Raw genomic sequence first — 24,698 nt, forward strand, 5'->3', positions numbered from 1 at the left:
AATGGGAGGCTCAGTTGAAAGTTTAGAGGTGGCTTATAATTCAAAGGGGCTTTAGAGATCAACTTAATCTCATCCCCAGCTTGGCAGGTTTAAAGATGAGGAAGTAACATAGCCAAGCATCATACAACTGGTTACTAATTTGTTAGAACGTTGTCTTACGTGTCTCAATCTGGATCAAGTAAATTCCATTCCTGAACAGGTACCACGTGAGTATAAGAATGAATGATTGAAAATGGGGCTTAGAACAGGAAGTCTTCACATTTTCTTCATGGGTATCTGGAAGCTTAGCGTGTTGTGTTTCCCAGACGTGGCTCCATAGATGCTCATTCTTCTTATTTTTATTATTTTTTTGGCCGCGCCGTGCAGCTTGCAGGATCTTGGTTCCTGACCAGGGATTGAACCTGTGCCCCCTGCAGTGGAAGCGCGGAGTCTTAACCACTGGACCGCCAGGGAAGTCCCATAAATGCTCATTCTTCTTGATGCTTGTTGGGGCCAGCTGTGTGGATGCAGTTAGTCACACCAGAGTAGAACATCATACAACAGAAACTGAGGCAGTGGGGGATGGGAATCAGCACAGCTAGTCTTTCAGGGTTAACGTGTCAGAGGCTGTAGTCACTGTAGTGTCAAGGGAGCCACTATACCCCATACACACCTGAAGGACTAACATTCTGGGACAGTGAGAGGACTGGGCCAAGGAGCAGGCCCTGGTCACAAGAGCTGGCAGAGGCCTGCTAGGATATCCACACTCATGCCTAGAACTGACATGTCACACCTGACATGCCTAGTCAGGTGACTGCAGTGGTGGTCTCTAGGGGCTGAGGTCTGGCTCATTTCAGGAAGCACTCAGGAACACAGAGGTGACCCAAAGGTCATTCCCTTCCTATACTGCCATGGTAACCCCTAGGAGAAACTGAAGAACGCACTTGCTTCTCTAAACTAGCAGTCCTCATGCTTTAGTTTATGTAAGTCACCTGGAGCATAAAACGTAGATTCTAGACTCCAGAGACTGATGCGGCCAGGAAGGCATTTTAGCAAGCATGGCGCATAACTGAAATGCAGGCAACCGTGGAACTCAACTTGAGAACCCTGGTTTAAGTTCTGAGAGGCATTCCAACTATTTTTTTTCCTTCAAGTTTTATAACAACATAGACCCTCAAGGAATTTCCCTTCTACTAAGGGTTTCTTGCTTTGATACTGCTCTTGCCTTTACTGGCCTCAGCAACACATTATATGTCCTCTGGTTGCTGGTTCATCTTTTTATTATGCTAACTCTCCTCTTGTTCGCCCGACTTTTTAAAAAGCCTTTCAGGAATCCCAAGGATTACCCCGCAGCACTTTGCTAAGCTTTCTAATCTGTACTTCCCTTATATTTAGATAGCACCGCAGTCTACGTAACACGTTCACATTTGTTATGGTTCTTCAGACCTCCCAATGTGGAAGGCAGAACAGCTATCATTTTCATCTTACAAACGAAAGAGACTGAGGTTGTGCTGCTCCTCCGTGGTTAGACAGATTTAGATGTGAAGGAGGCACTAGCCAGCATATCTTCTAACGCCTAGCAGAGGACTCTTCCCTTTATGAACCTGATGACATCGGAACTGAACTGTACAAGGTAGGACATTTATTCTGAGAATAAATCTTAGGAACCTTGAAGGATAAAAGATGACTTGGAATTAACTAGGCTGTTTAGATGGTTAAGGAAAAAAGCTAAACCTCAAGGGGCACCTCCAAAGGCTCGCACGAGGTCTCCTAGGAGGTGCACCACACGCACTACACACGCCCACCGTGCAATTCCAGCTGAGAACTCAGGGATTCACTCCCCTCCCAAAGCCTCTACATCAGCCCACACCCGTGTCCCAGACACCTCAACAAATCTATTCAATGCAGAATCCGTGAAACAGCTCACACCCCATTTATTATTTAAAAATATTTTGTTACAAAAGGAAAAAAAATACAATGCAGTATAAAAGATTGACAGTGTCATCAAGTTTATTACACAATTTTCAACCTATCAGAAAGACAAACAAATCACCAACAACAGGGGGACGGGGCCTTGGCCTTTTTGAGGGTTGGGTTTTTTTCCTTTTGCTATCAGGAAATAAAACTAAAAATTGTGTCACCAAGTAAAAACAAAACAAAAATGGGGAGAAAAAAATTCTCCGGGTAAACGGCTTTTCTGGTATTCTATGTATTTTTTTCTCCTTAAACTGTCACCTTACTTGGTTTTCTCTACATTAAAAAGACACCCGGAGCTGCTCTTGAGGATAAGCACATCACTTAACGCTTGGCCGGCTGGGCAGGGTGCCATATTCTGAAGTGGAGGTGGGGATGGGGTTGGGGGACAGGGGGAAAAAAGCTACAAACCTGTAGCCTCTGTCCCAAGGGAATGTGCCTCTCCAACCCTGGGGGACTCCCTCAGTGACTGAGCGAGGGCTATGTCAGAAACGTGCAAGGAACAGAGGAAGGCTTCGGTCCAGCTCAGTCTCTCCCCTCTGAGCCAGAAGGGTCTCCAGCGACCCTACACCCCACGTGCCACGTTTCCTGTTCGATGTCGCGTGCCCTACAGACGCATGCGGAAGTAGCATCTGCCGCCCCGTGGGTACCGCAGGACCCTGTGGCTGCTGCTTCTTCCAGCAGCAGCCGCCTCACAATGTGGATGTTACGGGAAAAGCAATTCCATTTGCCTGTGTAGAATATGGCCCCCAGAGCGGTCCTTAGAATTCTGAGCTGAGCTCATTAAAGTCAGGCTCCACTTCTTCCTTGCTCCTTATCAGAGGCAGCAAGTACCTCCAGGCAGAGCGAGGGGAGCTATTAAGTCAAAATTCAAAAGGTGAAAAAATACCAAATTTGTGACTTTACCTACTAGTGCCGGGTTATCCCACAATAAGTAAAAGTATGTACCTGGAGGATGCAAGCCCATGCTCACATCAAACCTGAAAAAAGAAAAGCCTATGGAAGTAGGCCATATCCCACCCAACTTGCCTCCTTCCCCACTCCTAGTATTTCACAAGGGTTCTTCACTGCTGAGGTCCGATGTCCCCGACTCCCAATGGCAGTACCTTCCTCTAAAACAAGGAAGCAGCCTTCTTGGGGGAAGGGCTCCACATGTGAAATGGAAAAGCCCCAGGGAAAGGGAACATCTAGTGGAGCTGGTTATTGCAAGAGGCAACGGAACCAAGCAAGAAGCAGTAGAGGGTGGTAACTGGCTCTGCCAGGCTCCCCAGCAGAAAGCAACCTCATGGGCCTTCTCTGCTTAGGAGGGGCAAGTCCACTGTGCAGGCTGGGCAGCAGGGAGTTGAAAGGGTTTTAGCCCCCTGGGAGGTCAGGGAAACAAACCGTCAATGAGTAAGAGGGAAAAGCAAGAACAGGAGAAGCTTTCCGTAAAGTAATTTCTGTTCTCATGGTCCCTCCTCAAAGGGCTGGGCAGGTAAAGGAGTTAAAGAAGTGGTATGTTAGCAAGGGGTTTGGACCCTCTTTGCCCCATCAAACCTAGTGCTGAGGGCAGGACCCTGGGCATATTTTGGCACACCCAGTCACTCTCCTAGATCCCACAGGGAGGATCCGTTTCCTTTGGGAAGGATGTCTTCCCATCAACCTCACCACTGAACTGCTCCTGGAGAATCAGAAACTCATACGTTTCCTTGGACAAAGCACCGTTCTCTATGGAGACCAGGGACCTGGACATGGTTTCTTCCTGTCTGCCACCCTCCCAACCACATGAAGTCTTTAGGTTCTTTACCCTGGCAAACAGGAGTGGGACTGGGAGGGCTGCCAGGCAATCTTCAATCTTGCAGGGCAGAGGGTATTCCCTGTGGGTGTCTGGAAGGGGTTAGGGGCTTGGAGAAAGGGGAAGGGGTGGAGCGGCCTCCGTCCTTTAGTCCTGATCAAGGTGAGGAGATGCAAGTCCATTAAAAAAACATTTGCTTCCAACCAGACTCCTGCAATGAGAACATCAGAAGAGAAGAAAGAAAATACAAGTTAGAGGTTACTTTCCGATTAACAGGGGCTTATATAAATTATACTGGCATTTTCAAAAGTTAAAACGTATGAAGTAGGGGATGCAGACAGACAGAATGCAAGCCTGGGAAAGTAAAAGACAGCAGAACTGTCTGGGAGTGTTTGGCACTGTGAGTAGTGAGGGAATGGATGGAGGAGAACAGAGGAAAGAGGAGTGACATTTTACTTTAAGGTTAGGGGGAAAAACATAGACAATGAAATAAGGCATCAAAGCAGTTTGACTGAAAAGGAGACTTTGGCTGGAAACTACTACATTTCAAGAAAAGTTGCTCTAAGGGAGCATGGTGAGTTTAAATACTGTTTCAGAAAATCTATTCTGAGCAAGTCATAGCTTACCTTAAGGGGAAGGGGAAAAATCTGGAAATGGGAAGTACAATGGTAAGAAAACAAGTGTGTACATAACCAAATCCATTAACCCCCAAATACCCAAGAGGCCCTTGCAGGGAGCATGTACTTACACAAGAAAACTAAACTTTTTTCCTTCTTTTAAAGAAGCATACACATAGAGCCAGAGATGTTCCAAGTACCACCACTCAAGAGATTCTAAGTCCTCCCCAGATGACAGGTGTGGGTGAGGGGCCAAGAAGCATACTAACACCGAGCAGGAGTGACATGGTCAGGCCAGAGCAGAAGCAGAGCACGGAGGTCAAGGAAGAGAATCAGCAGTCACCATCCAAGAAAACTAAAAGCACGGTTAAGAACTTCTGCTGAGCAGTGAAGGACTGTTAAGCCACTTGTCACATCTCGACCTAACTTAAGGTCCCCAGTACACTCAGCCCTCTTTCCAACATTGTAACATCCATCTGCAGGGGGTGGCCTGGTCAATCTTACCACACGAAATAGAACTGATAGCGAAAAGGAAAAGGGGGAATTAAATTCAGGCTTAGGATTTCTACTAACACCCAAACTGGCAACATGGCCTATACATAAATGCTCACCTTTAATGTATGCACTTCTGAAACCGGGAGGAGCTCTGCAAGAAAAACTACATCCATAAGCTGCCTGATCCTTCTACACTCTGAAATGGCACCATTTCACCCTGGGGTCCTCAGAATCTGTCATGGCCTCTGGTTTCTCTAAACATCTATGCAGGCAGGTATCTTTCTCATTTTCTGTAAGAGGAAACTAAAGCCCTCAGTGACTCCTCAATTTCATACAATTTGGGTTTCCGAATCTTTGCATTAGATCAAAATTGAACAGAATGCTCAGTTTTCACTGGACCAGGAGGATAGCAATGAGGTGAGAATTACTATGTTTCAAGCAGGATAATGTCCTAAAATAATGAGACAACAGCCAACAACTACAAAAACTTGAAGCCACAGACGACCTAAGAATATCCTCAAACTCCAAAGCGTGCACACATATACCACAAAAGTGATGTGATTTGGGAACTGTTGCTACAAAACAAGACTCAGAGGATAACTAATGCATCAGAAGTAAACTACAGTTGACCCTTGAAAAATACAGGTTTGAACTGCGCTGGTTCACTTATATGCGGATTTTTTTTCAATAAATACATACTACAGTACAACAGAATCTGAGGTTGGTTGAATCTGTGGATGGAGAACTGCAGAAATGGAGGGCTGACTATAAAGTTATACTCGAATTTTTGACTACGCAGAGGTCAGCTCCCCTAACCCCTACACTGCTCAAGGGTCAACTGAACAGCACCCAATTCTTAGAGGTTATGGCTCCATTTTGGTGGTAATGTTTGAATGCAGACAGAGGACAAAGTGGGTCAATCAGACTTCAGGTCCCAGAGGTCATGCCCATCCTGAGGAAGGATGGACAAAAAAGCCTGCTGTTTTTTGCTGCCCCTAGATGGAACATACCCTTTGCTCTCAGGGAACAGCTCTCCGTATAGTATAAATACTAGTATTTTCTAACTAAAAGGTATTGTACTCAGAGCTTGCAAAGTTATCAAGGTAAATGAGGCCCAGGCACCATCTCCTCAACATGACATCTCCTAAGTCACAACTTGGTACCTGCAGATGAAGTTAAGAATCCCAGGATGAGAATGTGAGAAATGGACATTTTTGGGGGGTCAAATTCAGTTCTTTTGGACTAACTAACCAGAAGGAATAACCAATGTACCTAAAGGGGTGACTAGGAAAAGTGGGGAACTGGAAAACCTGCCTCAAGAGTTAATTTTCCTCATTTGTCATAGGCCTGCACCAGCCAAATGACTGTTTTCTGGGAACTACTGGGTTATAGGATTTTTCAGTTTTTCAAATTGAATCATCCTCATAATGGAAGAAAAGTCCCACTTTACAGGTGGAAAAAAAATGAAGCAAGATGACAGCTGAAGTCTCAGGTTCAGGTGTTCAATCCCCAAAGTTCTAATGATCAGAGGATCTCACAATTTTTCTATCAAAAGGCTGTCAGGAGCAAAGCCGCCAAGAACAGTGACATGCAGCTACACGTTCCGACTACTAACCTATGTGGCCCCAGAGACTATAATTCATGCTTTGCACAGACCAAGTACTACCTCCTTCGTCACTCTTATCCTAGTCAGCTCCAAAGGACACACACGGTGGGCTGCAGGACTGGGGAGGGTGGTGACTGATACTGAATCTACAAGCAACAATAGCAACTGTGCTAGCTCAAACAAGGGAAATGCTGCTACTGCTACAGGAGGGATGAGATCGATCACAGACCCACTCTACCTACCCTCCCGCCCACTGCCTGAGACTCAATTAGGCCAAAGCTGTTTAAAACTCCGCTTAAGTTAATGGCAGAAACAACAAAGTAGAGGGCAGTAGCCAAACATAACAAGACTCCTTTCTTATTTGTTTAGTAGGTTGTCACTAGGCAGCCGTTTACAGTCCAGCTACCGCTTGTGAACTACAGGCACTCACAAGAAGGGGGGAGGGTTTCTTTTCCTTTCTGCATCCAGTCATCCATCTATCCACCCCAAAGATACCAAGCAGAACTATTCCTACTCACCTTCCACAATTACCATTACTTCAGACCAACCAAATCAGCCAAACACCAAGGACATTATCCTAATGTACTTGATGTGAAGCCGCAAAATTGAGAAGAGACCCCAAAGTCACCTGGGTCATGCAATAGCCTTCAGGAACCACAAACGTACCATCCCCGCCAGAGTCTCGACTACTTTTACAGATCTCCAAAGAAACAGAGTCAACAACTGCTCTTGCTTGCTTATATACTAGAAACAATCTTTTTCGGAAGCTTGTTTTCAGTTGGATTGCCAAGCTGGTGGGATGTAACCTGGAGCCTGAGAATGAAAATAACAGAGCTGAAGCCCCTGAACCAGCCAAGCCTAACTCAACTTTTCAGTTACTTGAGTTAATGTAGTTCCCCACCCCTAACTCTCCTGCCTTTGTTTTGCTTTATTTAAAAAAAAAAAAAAATCACTGTAAGTTTTTCCAAAACAAATATATCCTGCCATTGAAATATCCTCCAGTCTCTAAAGCTTTAAAGATAATTTTTTTCAGATCAGCTTTCTCCTCTCTGACTAAAGTATCCTGATTTTCAAAATCTTTTTAATACATATTAATTCTTAAAAATCATTAATGTTGCACCTTGAACTTACAAGTAGGCAATGGTCTTACTTTTTTCTGTCTTGGTCAATTTTCCTGATTTTTTCATTTGAAAGTTTGGTGGGGTTAAAGTATAACAATGAGGGACTTCCCTGGCGGTCCAGTGGTTAAGACTCCGTGCTCCCAATGCACGGGGCACGGGTTCGATCCTTGGTCAGGGAACTAAGATCCCGCAGGCCACACGGCGCAACCAAAAAGAAAGTAAATAAATAATAAACAAATAAAACGTAACAATGATAATAACAATAGCTATCATTTATTGAGAATTTACTATGTGACAGGTACTATGAGTGCTAAATGCTCTATATGGATTAGCTCACTGAATACTCAGCAAGCCACTGAGACAGTTGCTTTTATTATCTCCACTTACAAATGAGGAAACTGAGGAACAGAAAGTAATATGGCTGGAGGAGCTGGAATTCATAACCTGGCATCTACCTGCAGACACTGTGTTCTTAGCCATTATGCCGTGTTGTCTCAGATACCAGGTGAAAGCAGTCAAAAAACAAGCAAAAACAGCTTAATCTCAGGTCCATTTCAGGGTGCGACTCCTCACAAACAAGCAGAAAACCTGCCCTCCTGAATTTTTGGTTACCTAAATAGGAAGTCTTCCCATACCCTTTTCTTGTTTTAAAAGGAGAGAGAGAAATCTTTACTATCAATAATTTTTCTTTCATAAGAGATCATCAACCAGCCAGCAATGAGGCTTCATCCCACCTTTCTCAGTGGTGCCGGTCCCGTTCTCTATCCCGGTGTCTCTCGTGCTCTCGGTTCCTTTCTTGGAAATAATCATCATGCCGATCTTCATTATGAAGCAGGTCCCGGTGCCTCCTGCTGCTTTCCCGGGACCGGCTTGGTGACCTCTCTCGGGACCGATGTCTTTTCCTATTAGAAGGATACTTTTCAGCCTCACTCAGAGGGCTTACCCCATTCTTTCTAAGAGTATTGTGTTTTGGTGTCTTCTACTATTTGCCTAAACCACTCTTCTGTTACTCTATCATGGCCCCTAGTCTTTTTTTGAAAATTAATAACAAACTTGTTGAGATCTTACTAACGTATCAGGCACAGTGCTAAGAGCTTTACATGCATTATCTCACCTAATCTTTACAACAGGTCTGTAAGATAAGTACTACCATTGTCCCCTTTTTAAAAATAAGAAAAATGAGGCTTGGAAAGTTGAGTAACTTCCATATTCAAGGTCATGCAGGTAGTTAGGAGCAGGACTGAGATTCAAATTCAAGAATGTGTGGCTCCAAAGCCCATGTTCTGAACTACGTCAGTCTTTCCTCCTAAATAAGCCCACTGCCTCACCAAACACAGATTTCAGACATTACAACATTTATTAATGTAAACGTTTGATTAGTTTTTTTCCCTTAAAGACATGAGGGCTAGGTCTGCTCTTTCAACTAGGTCCTTGCCAGATACCCTGGGCTCCTTTCCTCCCCCTGCCAGTCCCTGGAAGAGTGCTGCTCAGGGCTGGCAGGCTGCTGAAGCAATCATCAACTCACCTGGATGAGCTCCCGCTGGCACCCACACTGTAAGACTTGGCTTCAATGCCATGAAGACAGTCCTTAAGGGAGGAGATGAGGACACGGCAACGCTCATCATTGGCGACCCGGGACTGTTTGATAACAGCAATGGCTGTGAGCAGCGTCTCAATCGCGTCGCTGTAATCCCCTGACAGGGGATGGATGGGAAAGGCCAAGGATGAGCAGAGGCAGTAAACTAACTGATGAAAAGGAGAACTCAGGAGGACACAAACCAAGAGTAAAAAGCTGTCCCACAGAACCACAGTAAAATGGATGAGGCAGAAGTGGCAGGTATAAAACTGTATGGCACCTATATTCTAGTGGTCTGGAATCAGACAGATGCTCTCAGACACTGCTAGTGGATGTATAATCCGGCACGTCATTGTCTGCAGGTTATGAGACAGCATCCATTAAAATAAACAATGTGCATACTTTTTGACCCAGCACGTCTAAAAATTTTCTACTTCTGTTCACAAGTATATAATTTAAACAATGTTTGTTTCAGCGTTGTTTGTTGTATTAAAGAATCAAAAACAACTTAAAGTTCCTTCAGTAGGGTCTGGCTATATAAATTATGGAACATTGGTTCTACAGAATACTACATAGTCGTTAAAAAGCATGAGGTAAATCTGTATGTAAACAAAGCAATCCATGTAAAGCACTTAGCACAGTGCCAGGCACACAGTAAGGGCTCAATAAACGTTAGGTATTAGTTGATGTAACAGATGTCCAGAATGTATTTTTAAAAAGCTGTGAAACGATATTCCATCAAAATTACATATATATTTTGCTACATGCACAGAAAAAAAATCTGAAGGATAGACACTAAATTGTACAAGGTGGTCTTACTGATGGTCCTCGTACAGAAGCCTTTCATTTATTAACACTGCATATTTCTGTCTGAATTATTTTAAATCTATAACCAAATACATATATACATACAAGTAACATATACCTAAGACATGTGTGTTGTGTGTGCATATATATATATATATATATATTATATGCACACACACATATTTTTAATTATGCTGCCATCAAGAACTAGCTCCTTCATTCCTCACATCTGAGCAATGTTTGGACTCAAGGAGAGTGGTCAGGGTGGGTACTTGCACAATGCTTTTGCAAACTAAAGCTTTCTTAGCATTAAGGACAAGATAATACAAGGAAAGCATGAAACCAGGCAGGGGTCCAGTGACAGTGGACTAGCAGCTCCCCCTGTGCGAGGCAGTGAAGAACAGAACAGAGACTGTGAAGGACCTGCAATTCTGTGGAGATCTAAGAACACCAGGATTTTGGCTCTACCAGAGTAGGGAATTTTTGCCTATTTTGTAGGAATTCAATAAATATTTGTGGTTTGAATGACTGGAATGAGAACAAAACAAAGGGAGGAGACAGAGGTTCAGTTATTGATCATCTCAGTGTGAAGGAACTGGTGAAGAACAATGATTGTTTTTCTTTATACTCTGTATATCTGACTTGCTACAATGAGCATAGATTATTTTCTAATTTAAAGAGATTTACTCAGATGTCATGAAGGTTTCTGGTGGAAAAAAAGAGAGAGAGAAAATATACATACTTTCTGTCTTTAGTCCACTCTGCATTCAAATTTTGTAGTCAAAGATGAGAAATTATGGAAAATGGATGATAATAGAGTTAACTTATTTCTTAGGAGATCTGACAATCTATATTTACATTCGTGTAGGAAACTCGCAGGAAGAAAGTGAACATGATTAGTGCTATAATGCGAAACTTGGACCAGAACCCGGAAACTTCCTATATTCTCTTCTCTTAGGAACCAAAGGTTCTGTTCCCCTGGCTCTCAAAGGCATGGCTTCTGGTTCTGCCAACTTAATACTGACAGCAAGGCAAAAATTAGTTGTAAGGGTATTATTATGCCTTAAGACTGACACCCAACAGACTTGTCTCTTTCTAGGATAGGTTACATGGAGGCCACCAGCTCTGCCTCGATCCCCAAATGTAATCAGATTCCATGTCCACCACCATGATCAGTTCGGAAAACCCAAGGTCTACACTTGGCATTGGACTCATTACATAGACACAAGATCCACTGATCAGCCACTGAGGTCAAGGTCTCCGTGAGGCAGGAAGTTCATTCTATAACAAACACCACAATGAGTATTAGTTATTTATAGTCTAGGCACTAAGTTGGTTTTCATGGGGCAGGTCTAGACACAGGCTAAACAAACAGCACCAGTGGAGCTCCCCAAAAGCCAGGAAACCAGGTTACCATATTGCTTTTCAAAATGTGCCACTCTTGCGAATCTACGAGTGCTCCAACTTTATCTTGTTGAATTTCTTGCCAATGGAAATGACAAAACAATGGAAAAACTAAAGGTAAGGAGAAGGCAGCAACGGTAAGGATGAGTTACCTGCACTGGCTCCAGATACAGCTTTGGAAATGGCACTGCTGGAAATTGCTCTGTTCCGCTTCATGATCTCTTCAAATTCTGCTTCACTCACTGTAGAGGGCGGAGGGCCCGAATCTCGGCTGCACACAGAAATAATACCACGCCTGACTGCCCACACCCCTTGTTAACTTTACCATACTCTAGAGTACTATGCTATTTAACTGTGCTCTCCTGTATAATGTCTTAAATGGTTCTCAGCCTGTTCACATGTTTTATATGTTCATGTTCTCTTCAAAGACAGGATTTATGTCATATACTTTTGTAATTCTGGCATGACCCAACAGTGCTCGACACTCATAGCATTCCTAACAGTGACTTATAGCACTCCATTTAATCAACTGCCTTAAAAAGGGATACGAAGGACATGGTTTGGGTTGAGAGGTAAGACGCAAACAAAATACCAAACAAAAACATTCTCTAATAGTTAACTATTTCCCAGGACTCAATACTATGACAACAGTTTCCACAAGGGAAAACACAAAAATTCAGTGCTCACTTACTTCCTCAGGGAGAACAAAATGCTTAAAACACTGTCTACCCCACTATGCCTGGCTCAGATCTGAAAGGAACAAGATGGTCCTTACCTGCCATGGTGGTTATAGGGTGCCGAGGCCTTCATGTAAGTATCTGGTGGAGGCCCCACTGTGGCATTTGGTGGGGGGAAGAAGGCTGGATTGAGGTGAAGGGCAGGTGGGATGGCCCCAGGGGGAGGTACAGTCAGATGAGGAGGTAATCGAGGAGGAGGGGGCATGAGATGCTGGTAGTGGATGCCAGGAGGAGGAGGAGGGACCCCAAAGCTTGAGGAGAGAGGTGGTGGGGGTGGAATTGGGGGTGGGGGCAGACCCATCAGGGGAAGGGCTGAAGGAGGGCGATTGAAGTAGGGCAGCACACTGGGGGGCTTATCCACACGGGCAGATGAGGGTACAAGGTTCTCAGAGGGTGTGGCCCGTCCATCAGCAGAATCACTAGAATCTCGGGAGTGGGCCCGTGGAGGTATTCCTATGAAGCAAAACAGAATTACTGTTACTGTCCAACCTTTAAACATAACCACGGGACCAGGTCATCCTTCACCAAGTCATCTGACACCATACTAAGGAAGGTGACAGGTAGCTGAGAAAGAAGGTAAAATCACCTACTGTTTTTCTTTGGCCTCAGAGAGAAAGCTCAGAGGCAACCTAGTTAAGACATAAACCCAGGAAGCAAAACCACCCTAAATTCTGTATGTTAAAGAATGCTCTTTATCTAGAACTCTCAGTGCTTCACATTTAAGTTACCCTTAGATTTGCTTTCTATTTTTAAATGCAGAAGGATCCTAATAACCCATGAGAAAATGACAGTGCTGAAGTATGTTCATTACTTGTCAGCTGGATTCAAGCTGTTTCGAAATCCCATTTTCTCTGGTAGTTGTTCAGGGACTCTTTCCTTAGACTAGTAATAGTTAACCTTCTTTATCCTGCTATATACTTGAAATTTTCTCTTTGCCATGGCTCTTTGGCCAGGGAATTTGGGGGAAGGGAGGGAAGGGCAGGGGATGGATAACACTTCCTCCATCCAAGTACCCAAGCTGGTAACTGGGACGGGGAAGAGCCACAGAACAGAGAGTAGAAGACTGGAGGTTAAATGAGAAAACACGGGAGACAAGCCAAGGAAAGATCTGCCCACAGAATGAGCAGATGGCACACAGCTGACACCAGGGACTCCTAGCAAAAGCCTGGTACAAAATATGCCTGAAACCTGGGAAACTCCCCCTACATTTCAATGGCCCAAACCCTCTACCCCACAGGGCAGCCTACTAGGAACATCATCATGGAACGGTGGTATGGTGTTGTGCAAAACAGGGGCTCAAAACATGTTTGTATACAGCTGGAAACATGGCTCTGACACCGTCAAGTCACTTGGTTAAACTTGTTCCCTCTTTCCAATTTAACAGTCTACTCTAAGCCTGGTTAATGTGGAATCCAACAGAATAATGTGATCACAAGGTCTTGGGAGTTTTGGAGGTAGAAAGATGCCATTAGGAGACAAGTGTGGAGAGAAAGAAGAGTGCTCCTTAAACAAAAACTTGTTAGTAAACACTAACTCCTGATGAAAGCACAAGGTGGAATTAATCCCCTTGGCAACCACCTTGGTTCCTCTAACATAGTTTATCACCAGTGCCTACCACAGCATTCTCTTGCTTTTCATGTCTCACACACATGGCAACGTGCTATTTCCCTGAGTTCTCTCAAGCTGAAGAAAGAAGAGGAATTAGCAAGTGTAATCCTCTGAAAGTTAGCTACCTTCCCAGCTACCGTTCCCACACTAGCAAGGGTTCTTTTTGTATCTATGGCCACAAATCCCAAGAGTAGCAACCATTGTTAAGCAGACTAAGTCAACCAGCTATATAGTGAATTAACAGAGCCCAAGTCCATCAACATGACAGCGCAGAAAAACACCACTCAGTCAGCACCATCACTTCAGCAAAGAAAGGTAACATCAAGGAGTAAACAGCCAGGTGGTGCCAGGACTGTTAGGTGCTCAATGCAGCTGTAAAATTATACATCTTAAGAAAGCTAGAAGAGGCGTGAATCATAGAAAGACTCTGAAACACAATGGACTTTGAAAATTCAGGTTATCAAGGAAGAAAAGTATGTGCCTTCTAACCCAGAGCAATAGCTCACACCACTTCCATCTAGGCTCTCAATATAGTTATAAGAACATAGTTGTTCCTATGCAAGAGTCCCTATCCAAGGTCCCAGTGGACTACCCAATCAATAAATACAAGGCACTATTTTGAGGGCAGGACCTAAGCAGTGACAGAAAGTGGGTAACGAAAACTTTGCCATACCCCCACTGTAGTAAAAGGAAAGTATTGGCAGTTGACTGTTTCAGGCAGGGCCTTGCAGGGTGGCTGCACCTTCTGAAGTCAGGACAATCCAAGGTTGGTCCCCAGGTTTCACAGGTTCAGAAACTTGATTTTAACAGTTCACCCAGGGATGACTGGACCCTAGGAGATTGATTCACACTATCCAAACTCACAAGAGACTGATTCATAAACCAGAATGACAATTTATTAATTTACAATGAGAAATATAACTGCCAAGCAGACTGGAATACTTGTGTCGGCTGGTCAGCGCATTCTCTTCCCAGTAGGAGAGCCTAGTTGGGAAACCAAATTAGTATCAGAAGGTGTCTTGGTGAGCACAGGGTCAGAATAAAGGGAATAAGGTGAGCTTAAGGCATACTATCATCAGGCTAAGGTAGCATGATGCAACGTTCTTTACTAATGGGAAACACTTGCCAAGCAAACTAAAATCGCAGGTAACAGAAAGGGTACCCAACCCCCCTGGTCAATGCTGGAGAAACACTGTTAAATTCTTACTCTCCAGCACTCCTCTTGGTCGATTCCTTACAGAACACCCTTCCAGTGTATGTTTACGACAAGATTACAGCCATCTTTATGTATCATATTTATATTTTATGGTGGTTGCTTCTTAATAATTTATAGACACATGTCTTACAATTAAGCCCATTTGCTATACACTTGATTTTTTAGATAGAAACACATAATTTAGACTTGACAGGAACTTTATAGTGTCTATTTCAAATGGGGAAGTAGGCCCTAAGCAGTAAAGTGACCTGCCCAAGGTCACATAATGAATTAGTGGCAAAACTGAGCCATAACCTGAACCTACCTGACTCCTAGCACATGAGCCTCATTTTTTGGCTTACCTACTGCCATGCTGTCACCCATAATCACCACCACCCTCTCTCAAACTCTTCCACATCGTAGGCCAAGCCTACACCACAGAAAACAAACCCACAAACTTCCCCCCCTTCATACAGATGGTCTCCACGTACCCCCTCTTGGGACTCGGACGCACTCACGTTTCCGAGCCTGTGCCTCAAACTGTGACAGGTTCTGGCGGGTGGCCGGCCTCACATCCACTTTTTCTCCATTAAGAACTTTTCCTGGCAGAAGTTCCAACAACTTGTGGACAGAGTTTTCAGAGGCTACCACCACCTCAGCATACCTTGAGGAAGAAAAATTAAAAACGAGTGAAATCTACTAGACAACCAAGACAGGAACACAGAAATTCTCTTCCACTTTTAGTGAAAACTGGTAAAGCCAAGGATAGCTTGCTAATATTTTTTTTTTAAGATTTTTTTGATGTGGACCATTTTTAAAGTCTTTATTGAATTTTTACAATATTGCTTCTGTTTCATGCATGGCCCTGAGGCATGTGGGATCTTAGCTCCCAGACCAGGGATTGAACCCACACCGCCTGCATTGGAAGGCGAAGTCTTAACCACTGGACTGCCAAGGAAGTCCCATTATCTTTCTAATATTAAACACACAAAACTACTAAAAACAAACAGGTGTCATGCTAAAATTTTCCTATTTATTTCAAATTAGAAATCAGCTTTCTTTGCCTCTCAATGGATGGATGTTCTCCTACATTGCAGCTAGGTCCCCATTCTAAGGTGGTTTGTTAAAACCAAGGCAGTAAACTGGGCCAGGGGTGGGAGGGATTAAATTACAGGGCCAAAATAACAGTACAGATCTGTCATCCCAATGGTTACAAACTAAAAGGGGCTTCTCAAATCCAGACCTCACCCTTTGGACTGGCCATTTGCTCGATTCTCTGCAAATTTCAACTCCACCACATCATAGACTCCTACAGAGCGAATAACCTGGATCAGCTGCTGGTCTGTGGTCCACTGGGGCCGGCAAAATGGAAAAGGAAGAAATGTCAGGAGCTACACCCCCCTCCCCCAGAATGTCCCAAACCCTTCCCTCAAACCTAGGATTCTAGTCACAATCATGACCGCCCACAGGAAACCCAGAAGGCCATCAATATTTCAATTAGAGCACGTTTTTCCTATTGTCCTCACCCATGCAGAATTCCAAAACCACCCACCCCTGCCCCAATCCCCGTCTTTGAGACTAAGAAAATTAAAACCTATTTTAACTTTGACTGCCACTTGGGCTGGCTCGTCATCAGCTCAAACGGTGATTACTAGCAGCTTTTAGTTATAGATCTGATAGGCTAGAGTTGATCACTGACAGCAACTTTCCCCTCAGTATATACATTTCTTAATTTGAAAACACCACCTCCCAGCACCAGCCCCCAAACATGTCACACAATAACTTTTGCAGAACAACAATCACCACCTACCCCGAGCGTACTACAGCTATCAAGGTCTTTGCTCCCTCTCACCCATCATTATCATAGGACCATCTAATGACCACCAAGAGTTCAAGGTGTTCACTCTGAAATCTCATCCCACAGATGACCCTGGTAGACATAAAAGCCCCAGGGTCAGGGGCGGTAACAAGATGGCAGAAAAAGCAACTACCCACTTAATCATTGCTTTCTTCGGCACCAGTACGTCCTCAGGATAGTTCTCTTTCAGAGATCAATCCAACCTGATCCCAGGAAAAAGAAATCCAACCCCATCAGAGCACAAAACAGTGCAACAGTGGTTTCTGAAAATGCCATCACCTCCCAGTGCTCTCCCTCCAGCCCATCCACAAGCCTTTTTGGTTACCCATGCTCACCCAGGAGAAACTGCCCACATAGACAGCAGCTCGCCTATTACGCAGGCCACTGTAGGTGTAGAGAATTGCAGGGGTCTTGTTATTGGGCTTGGGAGATGGCTCCTGGCGAACAGGAGGTGGCGGCTCAGTGCTGCTGCTTCTGTCATCTGAGGGCTGTGAGGTGGCTGTCAACACGTCATCGTACAGGTCAATCTGATCTGTATTGTTGAACTCTGGGTCCTAAGAGACGAGGGGTTGGCAAAGGTGGGTTTGAAAACCTTTCGTTTTGTCCATTCTATTTTACTCTAATTTACTTACAATCCACGGTCAAATATTTTATAAAACATACAAAACTTCCTTGTCCTACTCTAGGAAACTAGGAAGAAAAACTTCCCCATGTAAAACAATTTTAACACTTAATTATACTTATGTATGTAGGTGTTTCTCCTAAGACCCTGTTAGCAGTCTATAGTGCTTCTAGCTTTAATCACTGGGAGACTCAAAAGGTACATGACGATTAAACAAGCAAACTAAGAATGCACAGAGATGCATCTGCTACTGCTATCAATGTGGCCAGCTTCTCAAGACCACATCTAAGATACACTAATGAAAATTTGTTTTCAACATCTTATGCTATTTCCAAAATCAAGAGTTAAACAAAACTTACTCTTCAACTTAATAAGAAATAGAGTAGGGCTTCCCTGGTGGCAAGCCCGTGCGCCACAACTACTGAGCCTGTGCTCTAGAGCCTTTGAGCCACAACTACTGAAGCCTGCTCGCCTAGAGCCCGTGCTCCGCAACAAGAGAAACCGCCGCAATGAGAAGCCCGCGCACCGCAACGAAGAGTAGCCTCTGCTCCTGCAACAAGAGAAAGCCCACGCGCAACAAAGACCCAATGCAGCCAAAAATGGAAGGAAGGGAGGAAGGGAGGGAGGGAGGGAGGAAGGGAGGGAGGGAGGGAGGGAGGGAGGCAGGGAGGGAGGAAAGGGAGTATATTTATTTAGAAATGTAAATCGGGGGAAAAGCATGTTAAAGTGGGAACCAAAACACAAAAAAGAATGGGAGTTATTGGTTTAAACTCTTTGACTTACACAAATGATTTAGAGAAGCTCTAAAACTCATAGTACATAATCCCATCTTTCCATTAACCATCAAAGAAATATAAAAAATAAAAGGGAAGTGAATAATGGGGGGATTTTCCATTATAAGTTCTATTTCTCAAATGACATGCAGATCCAATACATTACCATGACATTTATGAGACATCTTTGAGCAATACCAGAGATGTCCAATGATACACAAAAACAGTTAAGTTCTCTAAAATATAAAGGTCAGGGGCTTCCCTGGTGGCGCAGTGGTTGAGAGTCTGCCTGCCAATGCAGGGGACATGGGTTCGAGCCCTGGTCTGGGAAGATCCCACATGCCGCAGAGCGGCTGGGCCCGTGAGCCATGGCCGCTGAGCCTGTGCGTCCGGAGCCTGTGCTCTGAAACAAGAGAGGCCGCGACAGTGAGAGGCCCGTGCACCGCGATAAAGAGTGGCCCCCGCTTGCCGCAACTAGAGAAAGCCCTTGCACAGAAACGAAGACCCAATACAGCCAAAAATAAATAAATAAAAATTAAAAAAAAATATATATATATATAAAGGTCAGGAAACAGGACAAGCACCGATATCATAAGCTGTGTTATAGTAAGCTTTCAAATATGAACGTGAATTCTGCAAGATAGGCAAAATATACTTTTTGCCTATGTGATATTACTGTTATGGACTGAATGTTTGATTCCCCCCTACATACACTGAAACCCTACTCCCCAATGTGATGGTATTAGGAGGTAGGGCCTTCAGGAGGTAATTAAGATGAGATGAGGTCTTGAGGGTAGAGCCCATGAAAGGGATTTAGTGCCCTTATAAGAATCAAGAGAGCTTGCTTGCTCTGCTGTGCTCTGCATGATGTGAGGATACAAGTTGGCAGTCTGCAACTGAGAGAGGCTGATCACCAGAACATGAACCTGATCTCAGTTTTCCAGCCTCTAGAACTGTGAGAAATACATTTGTTTATAAGCCACCCAGTCTTTGCTATTTTGTTGCAGCAGCCCAAGCTAACACTTATATAAAAATTCCTAAAATCAAAAGAACTACTACTAAGGGACCTTAATGTTTCAGGTTTTGCAATGTCATTATCTCAGAGAGGATCTTTTTATTTTAAGGATCAGACAAGTATATTTTCAGGTAACATTCTAAAACATCCAAACAGTGCTAAAGAGGATACTGCCAAAATGAGAGTACAGGGAGACGTTCGGAGTGTTTTAGGGAAACTATAACTCGGAGACATTCGGAGTGTCTTAGGGAAACTATAGCTCATTCATGTCATTGCTGTCTTTTAAAAACAGGAATAAAGAAAGAACCTATACTAAGGGAATAAAAGAACCTGTATTAAGTAACTTGTTTAATTGCCTGAAGGAGAATCATTTCCCCTAATGCAACTCAGGACAGGAAGCTCCAGTAACTTTCTCCCTTCAATACCATCACAAGAACTGCTGATCCTGAACTTCGACTAGAGAAGAGACTAACTACAAAATGCATTCTTAGACCTACATACCATTAGCAACTTTTGGAAACAATCTTTTAGTTTCTCAGTTTATCTGAAGTACAAGGGAAGAACATGCACACCATGATAATACTATTGGATTGTTCTGGTATTGAGGGGGAAAGGATTCTACTTCCTGAGGCATGTAAATAGCTTCAAGTATTACAAACGCTCTTAACAAGCCCCACAGGAGAGGAGTTTGAAGCTTGTAAAAATCTCGCAAAGAGAATGGCAAAAGGGAGTAAACTTTTTAGGGGCAACTTAAAAGCAAGAAAAGGAATCAGTGAGGCAAATAAGCACAGGAAAACTATTTTAGGTAGTCAAACCTATAAATAAGGACCTTGCATAAAAAAGGATGCGTATGTGAAGAACGGGGAGAAGCTAACATTGGAGAGCACAGGGTGGATAATAAATTAAAAAGGTGAAGAAAGCTGCGGCTAATAACTCAACATTTTATGTGTAAAATATTTCACAGCCTTACATCTCAAACAATCCTAACTCTAGACAAACCATTTATTTTTGTTAGTTTGTTTTTTGCGGTACGCGGGCCTCTCACTGTTGTGGCCTCTCACGTTGCGGAGCACAGGCTCCGGACGCGCAGGCTCAGCGGCCATGGCTCACGGGCCCAGCCGCTCCGCGGCATGTGGGATCTTCCCGGACCGGGGCACGAACCCGCGTCCCCGGCATCGGCAGGCGGACTCTCAACCACTGCGCCACCAGGGAAGCCCCAAACCACTTATTTATTTATTCATGTACTAGGTATGATTTACCCTTGTGGTTCAAGGTAGAGAAAGGACTTAGAAACCACTCAATCTTCTCCAATGCTCTAATCCTTAGACAACACTACTTCACACTTCAAACCAGGATGCCTTTTTTTTTTTTTAAATAAATCAGGGATTGTGAAATGGAACTAAAAGGGAATAAGGAAACACACCATCTTGGATGGTCAGTGGAACCAAACTGGAATTCCTTCCGTGTAGTATCTGTGATTTAGAGATGTGTGTCTAAAAGTTGTAATACAAAAATTATTGCTGATAATTGGGTAAAGAACATGCAGACTCGGGCAGCTCAGTCATCAAACATATCACCTGGAAATCCCCCATACTGTAAGCCTCGGCAAACAATCTACTCTTTCAGGGTTCCTTAGAGAATATGACAGACTCAATCCTGGAAGACCCTGGTGGATGGATTACCTTACCACTTTAAGAAACACAAAAGGATTCAATGAACGCAAAATTGTCACAAGATTCAAATGGTCTCTCTGTGCCACAGAGCCTCAGTTCAAAGAAGTTTGTGGGAACTATTCTGATGCACAGGCAGACCTGTTGAGGATTCTGTTGAAGATTTTATTGAAGAAACAATGTATCAAGTTGTGTTTGGATTTAAATCTGCTAGCAACATCAGTTCACTTTACTCTTCAGTTGCTAAGACAGAAAAACAGATAGGGCCTGAGGTCTTTCAGATTACCAAATGAGCTGGTGTTTTATGCAGTTAAAGAAAAATCTAAGTCTACAAATTAAGTGAAAAATACAATGTTTTACAGGCATTGATGTGGAGGGATTCATTTCAGGGAGGTTAAAAAAGAAGTATGTATTTAATACTGAATTAATACCAGGGACAATTTTGCATTTAACAGCATAGGAATAACTGTGGTTGTCTCATGAAGCCTCTTGGTTTACAAAAGAGAACTTGCATGATTATGAATTTAAATGAGAACTTCCCCACCTATCTGCTCAATGTTCCTACCTGCCAGCCCTTTTCCTGATATCTAAGGGGAATAATAAAGCTTAGGATTTATTTTTCTCAAAGCAACCCATTTGATATAATTTTCTTTTAACTATAACCAAAGCTCAGTTTTTGGCTTTATAATTACTATTTCCACAGTTCTCACCTCACACTCTCCTTCCATCACTGTCCACTGCTCTCAACCACCAGGAATAGAACCTCTTTTGAGTAAAAGAAGTCCATTTTTTCCTTTTATCTCACTACTTCTAACACAGTGCCTAGCAAACAGAAGTAGCTCAATAAATACTTGTTGATAAAAATGAGGAAAACTAAGCATATTGTGTAAAGTGCCTGTCTTTGCATAAGGAACAGAACAGAGACAAAACACTCAGCAGGATGGCAGCTCTCAGTCTCTTTTCTAGTTGTTCTCCCCAGCCTAAGAGAGCAGCTGTGAACCCTAAGATTCCAACTGTAAAAGGAGTGAAGGAGCTCTGCAAAAGAGGCTTTTGTAGCACATGTTTTAAGAGATCCAGGAGTCAGCACGATAGGGTTCCATCTAGGAACAGTGCTTATTTTCCCTGGGGAGCAAAGTACACGTGACAAGGTTCTTGTGCATGGGTAAGCTTGGGGTGAATCAATAACATTCTTATAACATTCTAAAACACAATGTGTACTCGCTGCCTTCAGTCTAAGCTTGCTTCTAACAATCCTAGCCAAACAGAGCTTTTACCACTTCTTTAGCGCCTCCAGAACATACTAAAACCAGCTTTGCTAAAAATTAACTTACTTGTGGGGAAAAAAGCACCCCTCCCCTGACCTTCCCCCAGACATAAGACATTCAAAATCTATACTTTTTTCAACTTACTAAGTATCAAATACTGTCCATTTGATATAAATGTCTACTTGATTTCACACACCATCTTTGGCCTACCTTAGACCCATAAAAAAGTCCTGTTTAACTAAAGAGACCAGAGAACAAATTGTTGAGGCCAATGACTTCTACCTTGACAAAGCAGTGACCATTGGATGAGGCCTATGTCTTGTCTGTGACCTACAAGCTGCATTGCTTAAGAAATTACGGAATCTCATTTCTCAGACCAAATGTCCCTGTGGTCAAGGACCCTGTTCTACCCATTTCCCAAAGTGAATCAGCAGCACTGTTACCAACCCACAGATAAGGAAATTAGGGGAAAAGAAGTTTTTAAAATGAATAATTGAAAACAACTAAGGAAGCCTTGTTTTCTTGCTATCTAGTACTAAAAAAAAAAGTAAAAAGTAGTTAAGTCTGATTCAAAGTAATATGAAAAACTCAGGAAAACAATGGTTTGTAACTAAATATTCTAAACCTTTCTTCTCATCCAGAAATAATTATGACTTGTTTGAAATTTAAAGAAAAATCTTCATGTATTTAAGTTAATCAACAGCCACATGTACATGACTTCAGTTTGCCTGAGAAGACATGGGAAAATGACTAACTTATGTCAAGTGAAAGAAATGGCATATATCAACCTCTTCTGTTGCTTCATATCAAAGCCAGGGTCCAATCAGAACCCTTTCCTTCCCTAGCCTGTTTTTTTTATCCTCTTTCCAGGTCCTTACATGTAGCCATTAAAAGATGCCAACAGGAAGAACCAGCTTACTGAAGTAGAACAGTGCTGAAAATAATCCAGGCAAGATATTAGTAAGTTTTAAATAGAGATTTTGGGACACTCTTGAGATTTGATCTCAAGAGCTCAGAACTGAACTGTATATGAAATTATTGTTTCAAAGGAGATTACTGTATCGTATTTCTTGACATATCATATAGAGACCAACAAATCCAACTTAGAGCATGTGGCTGGGTCTGTATCTGCTTCGTAACTGGTTTGTCCAACACCTTTACCTCTCCCCACCAAACAAGTAGATCCATCAATAAAATTTACTTCTCAAGCCTGGAGTCAAGCTACTTCTGAAAGGAAGGAAGACAGAAAACAACTGGAATGCAGCTGAAATTAAACGTTAAAGCTATCTTTTATACTGTGCCTCTCACTGCCCTATGGGGGAGGAGACTGCATTTCTCCAGGGGCAGTTTGAGAGAATCTCAAAGGAACAGGTATCAACATCATCCTCATGAATACTATAGCAAACCTAATTCTGATTTTTAATTTTGGTTAGTCTTCGAAGAGACTGACATCCAACTCTGGCTTCCTGGGGGAGCAAGTTCCACAGGTTGATTCATCACTCTATTAAACCTAATTTTTATTTACTCTTAAATCAAAGCTTTTAAAATCAAGCCTGGAGGCTTAAGTTAACATAAAGCAGAACGATCAGAAACCTTGGAAGTCTGTGCTAGAGGGAAAATTTTAGATCTGAGAGAGGGGTGTTTAGGCCTATAAAATCTTCATGGACTGACACAGCCTGGAACCACTGCAAGTTTGGTGCAAGTGATTCCTCAGCTGGTACAGGAAAATACCAACGTTCCCGATGACCCCTCACCTGATTGAACTCCTCGTCAGCATATATATCAATCAAGTCCACTCCTTCTGACATGGCTCCGGAAGGAAGATCTCGAGCCCGGAAAATGGACAAGGTAAGAAAGATGCCACTGCAGTATCCAGAAAGAAACAGAGTTAGAGGCATAAGGGTCCCAGGGTGGGATGAGGGCACTGGTTGCCAACCTCCCGTCTCCAGAGACGCAGCATCCTGGCAGGCAGCCCGAGCTCTGCCCCACCCGCTCCGCCCCGCCCCCGGCCTCGCGCCGCCCCTCGCTCTCCCAGGCCACCGGGGCTCGCGGGGCTCGCTGCCCACCACCCTCGGGCCCGACCGGAGCTGCGCCGCAGCTGCCTGGGGCGCGACGAGGAAGTGCAGGCCTCTGCTCCTAGGGGCCCTCGGATGGCGCTGCGAAGAACGATCGCGGCGAAGCCCGCAGCTACAGCCCGCCGCACCTGCCGAGGCCCCAAGCGGCCCCGGCTAGAGTCCCTGCGGGTCTCGGATCTCCAACCACCTCCGCTCCCCACCCAGGCCTAGTCCTCGCCCACAGCTAGGCCCGCCGCGCTCCCTCCCCACAGACCCGGCCCGACGCCCTCGGCCCCCTCCCTCAAAGGCCCGCGCCTCCCGCCGCCCGCCAACTCCGGGTACCCCAAACTCAACCGATCCCCTCCCCGCCTCAGCGCCGTCCCCGAGCCCTCTTCCGGCCCAGCCGGCCCCCGGCCGCGCGCCCCCGTTACCGGGAATATGGCGGCGGCGGCGGCGAGTCCGGACTAGGCCCGAAGCGCGCGAACCGCTCTCTGCCCCAGGTCCCCCGCCGCCGGCGTCACACGCACAGCCACTTCCGCCATACGCGA

General features: G+C 44.1%; 1 protein-coding gene across 8 annotated transcripts; it reads right to left on the reverse strand.

Moving 5' to 3' along the window:
- Nucleotides 1–1,889: 1,889 nt before the first annotated feature.
- On the reverse strand, nucleotides 1,890–24,677 carry CPSF7 (cleavage and polyadenylation specific factor 7). 8 transcript variants are annotated; one of them, XR_003791436.1, is made up of 11 exons: nucleotides 23,851–24,418; nucleotides 17,087–17,305; nucleotides 16,142–16,245; nucleotides 15,385–15,557; nucleotides 12,129–12,543; nucleotides 11,506–11,624; nucleotides 9,092–9,260; nucleotides 8,301–8,468; nucleotides 4,956–4,990; nucleotides 4,354–4,374; nucleotides 1,972–3,938 (listed from the first exon to the last, which is right to left on the reverse strand). XR_003791436.1 is itself a non-coding variant. In XM_029207829.1 (10 exons), exons 2-9 carry the CDS (start codon nucleotides 23,902–23,904, stop codon nucleotides 8,306–8,308), a joined length of 1,389 nt encoding a protein of 462 aa, XP_029063662.1. In that variant the 5' UTR covers nucleotides 23,905–23,959; nucleotides 24,582–24,677; the 3' UTR covers nucleotides 1,890–3,938; nucleotides 8,301–8,305. The 8 variants fall into 8 exon arrangements, 7 of the variants coding, with proteins under 7 accessions (XP_029063662.1, XP_029063660.1, XP_029063657.1 ...); XM_029207829.1 differs by lacking the exons at nucleotides 4,354–4,374; nucleotides 4,956–4,990 and adding an exon at nucleotides 24,582–24,677 and having other exon boundaries at nucleotides 1,890–3,938; nucleotides 15,412–15,557; nucleotides 23,851–23,959; XM_029207827.1 differs by lacking the exons at nucleotides 4,354–4,374; nucleotides 4,956–4,990 and adding an exon at nucleotides 24,582–24,654 and having other exon boundaries at nucleotides 1,890–3,938; nucleotides 23,851–23,959.
- Between the last annotated feature and the right edge of the window lie 21 nt (nucleotides 24,678–24,698).

The sequence above is a fragment of the Monodon monoceros genome, unplaced genomic scaffold (assembly GCF_005190385.1).
Source record: "Monodon monoceros isolate NGI ecotype Baffin Bay Population unplaced genomic scaffold, NGI_Narwhal_1 Super_Scaffold_7, whole genome shotgun sequence".
Taxonomy (NCBI): domain Eukaryota; kingdom Metazoa; phylum Chordata; class Mammalia; order Artiodactyla; family Monodontidae; genus Monodon; species Monodon monoceros.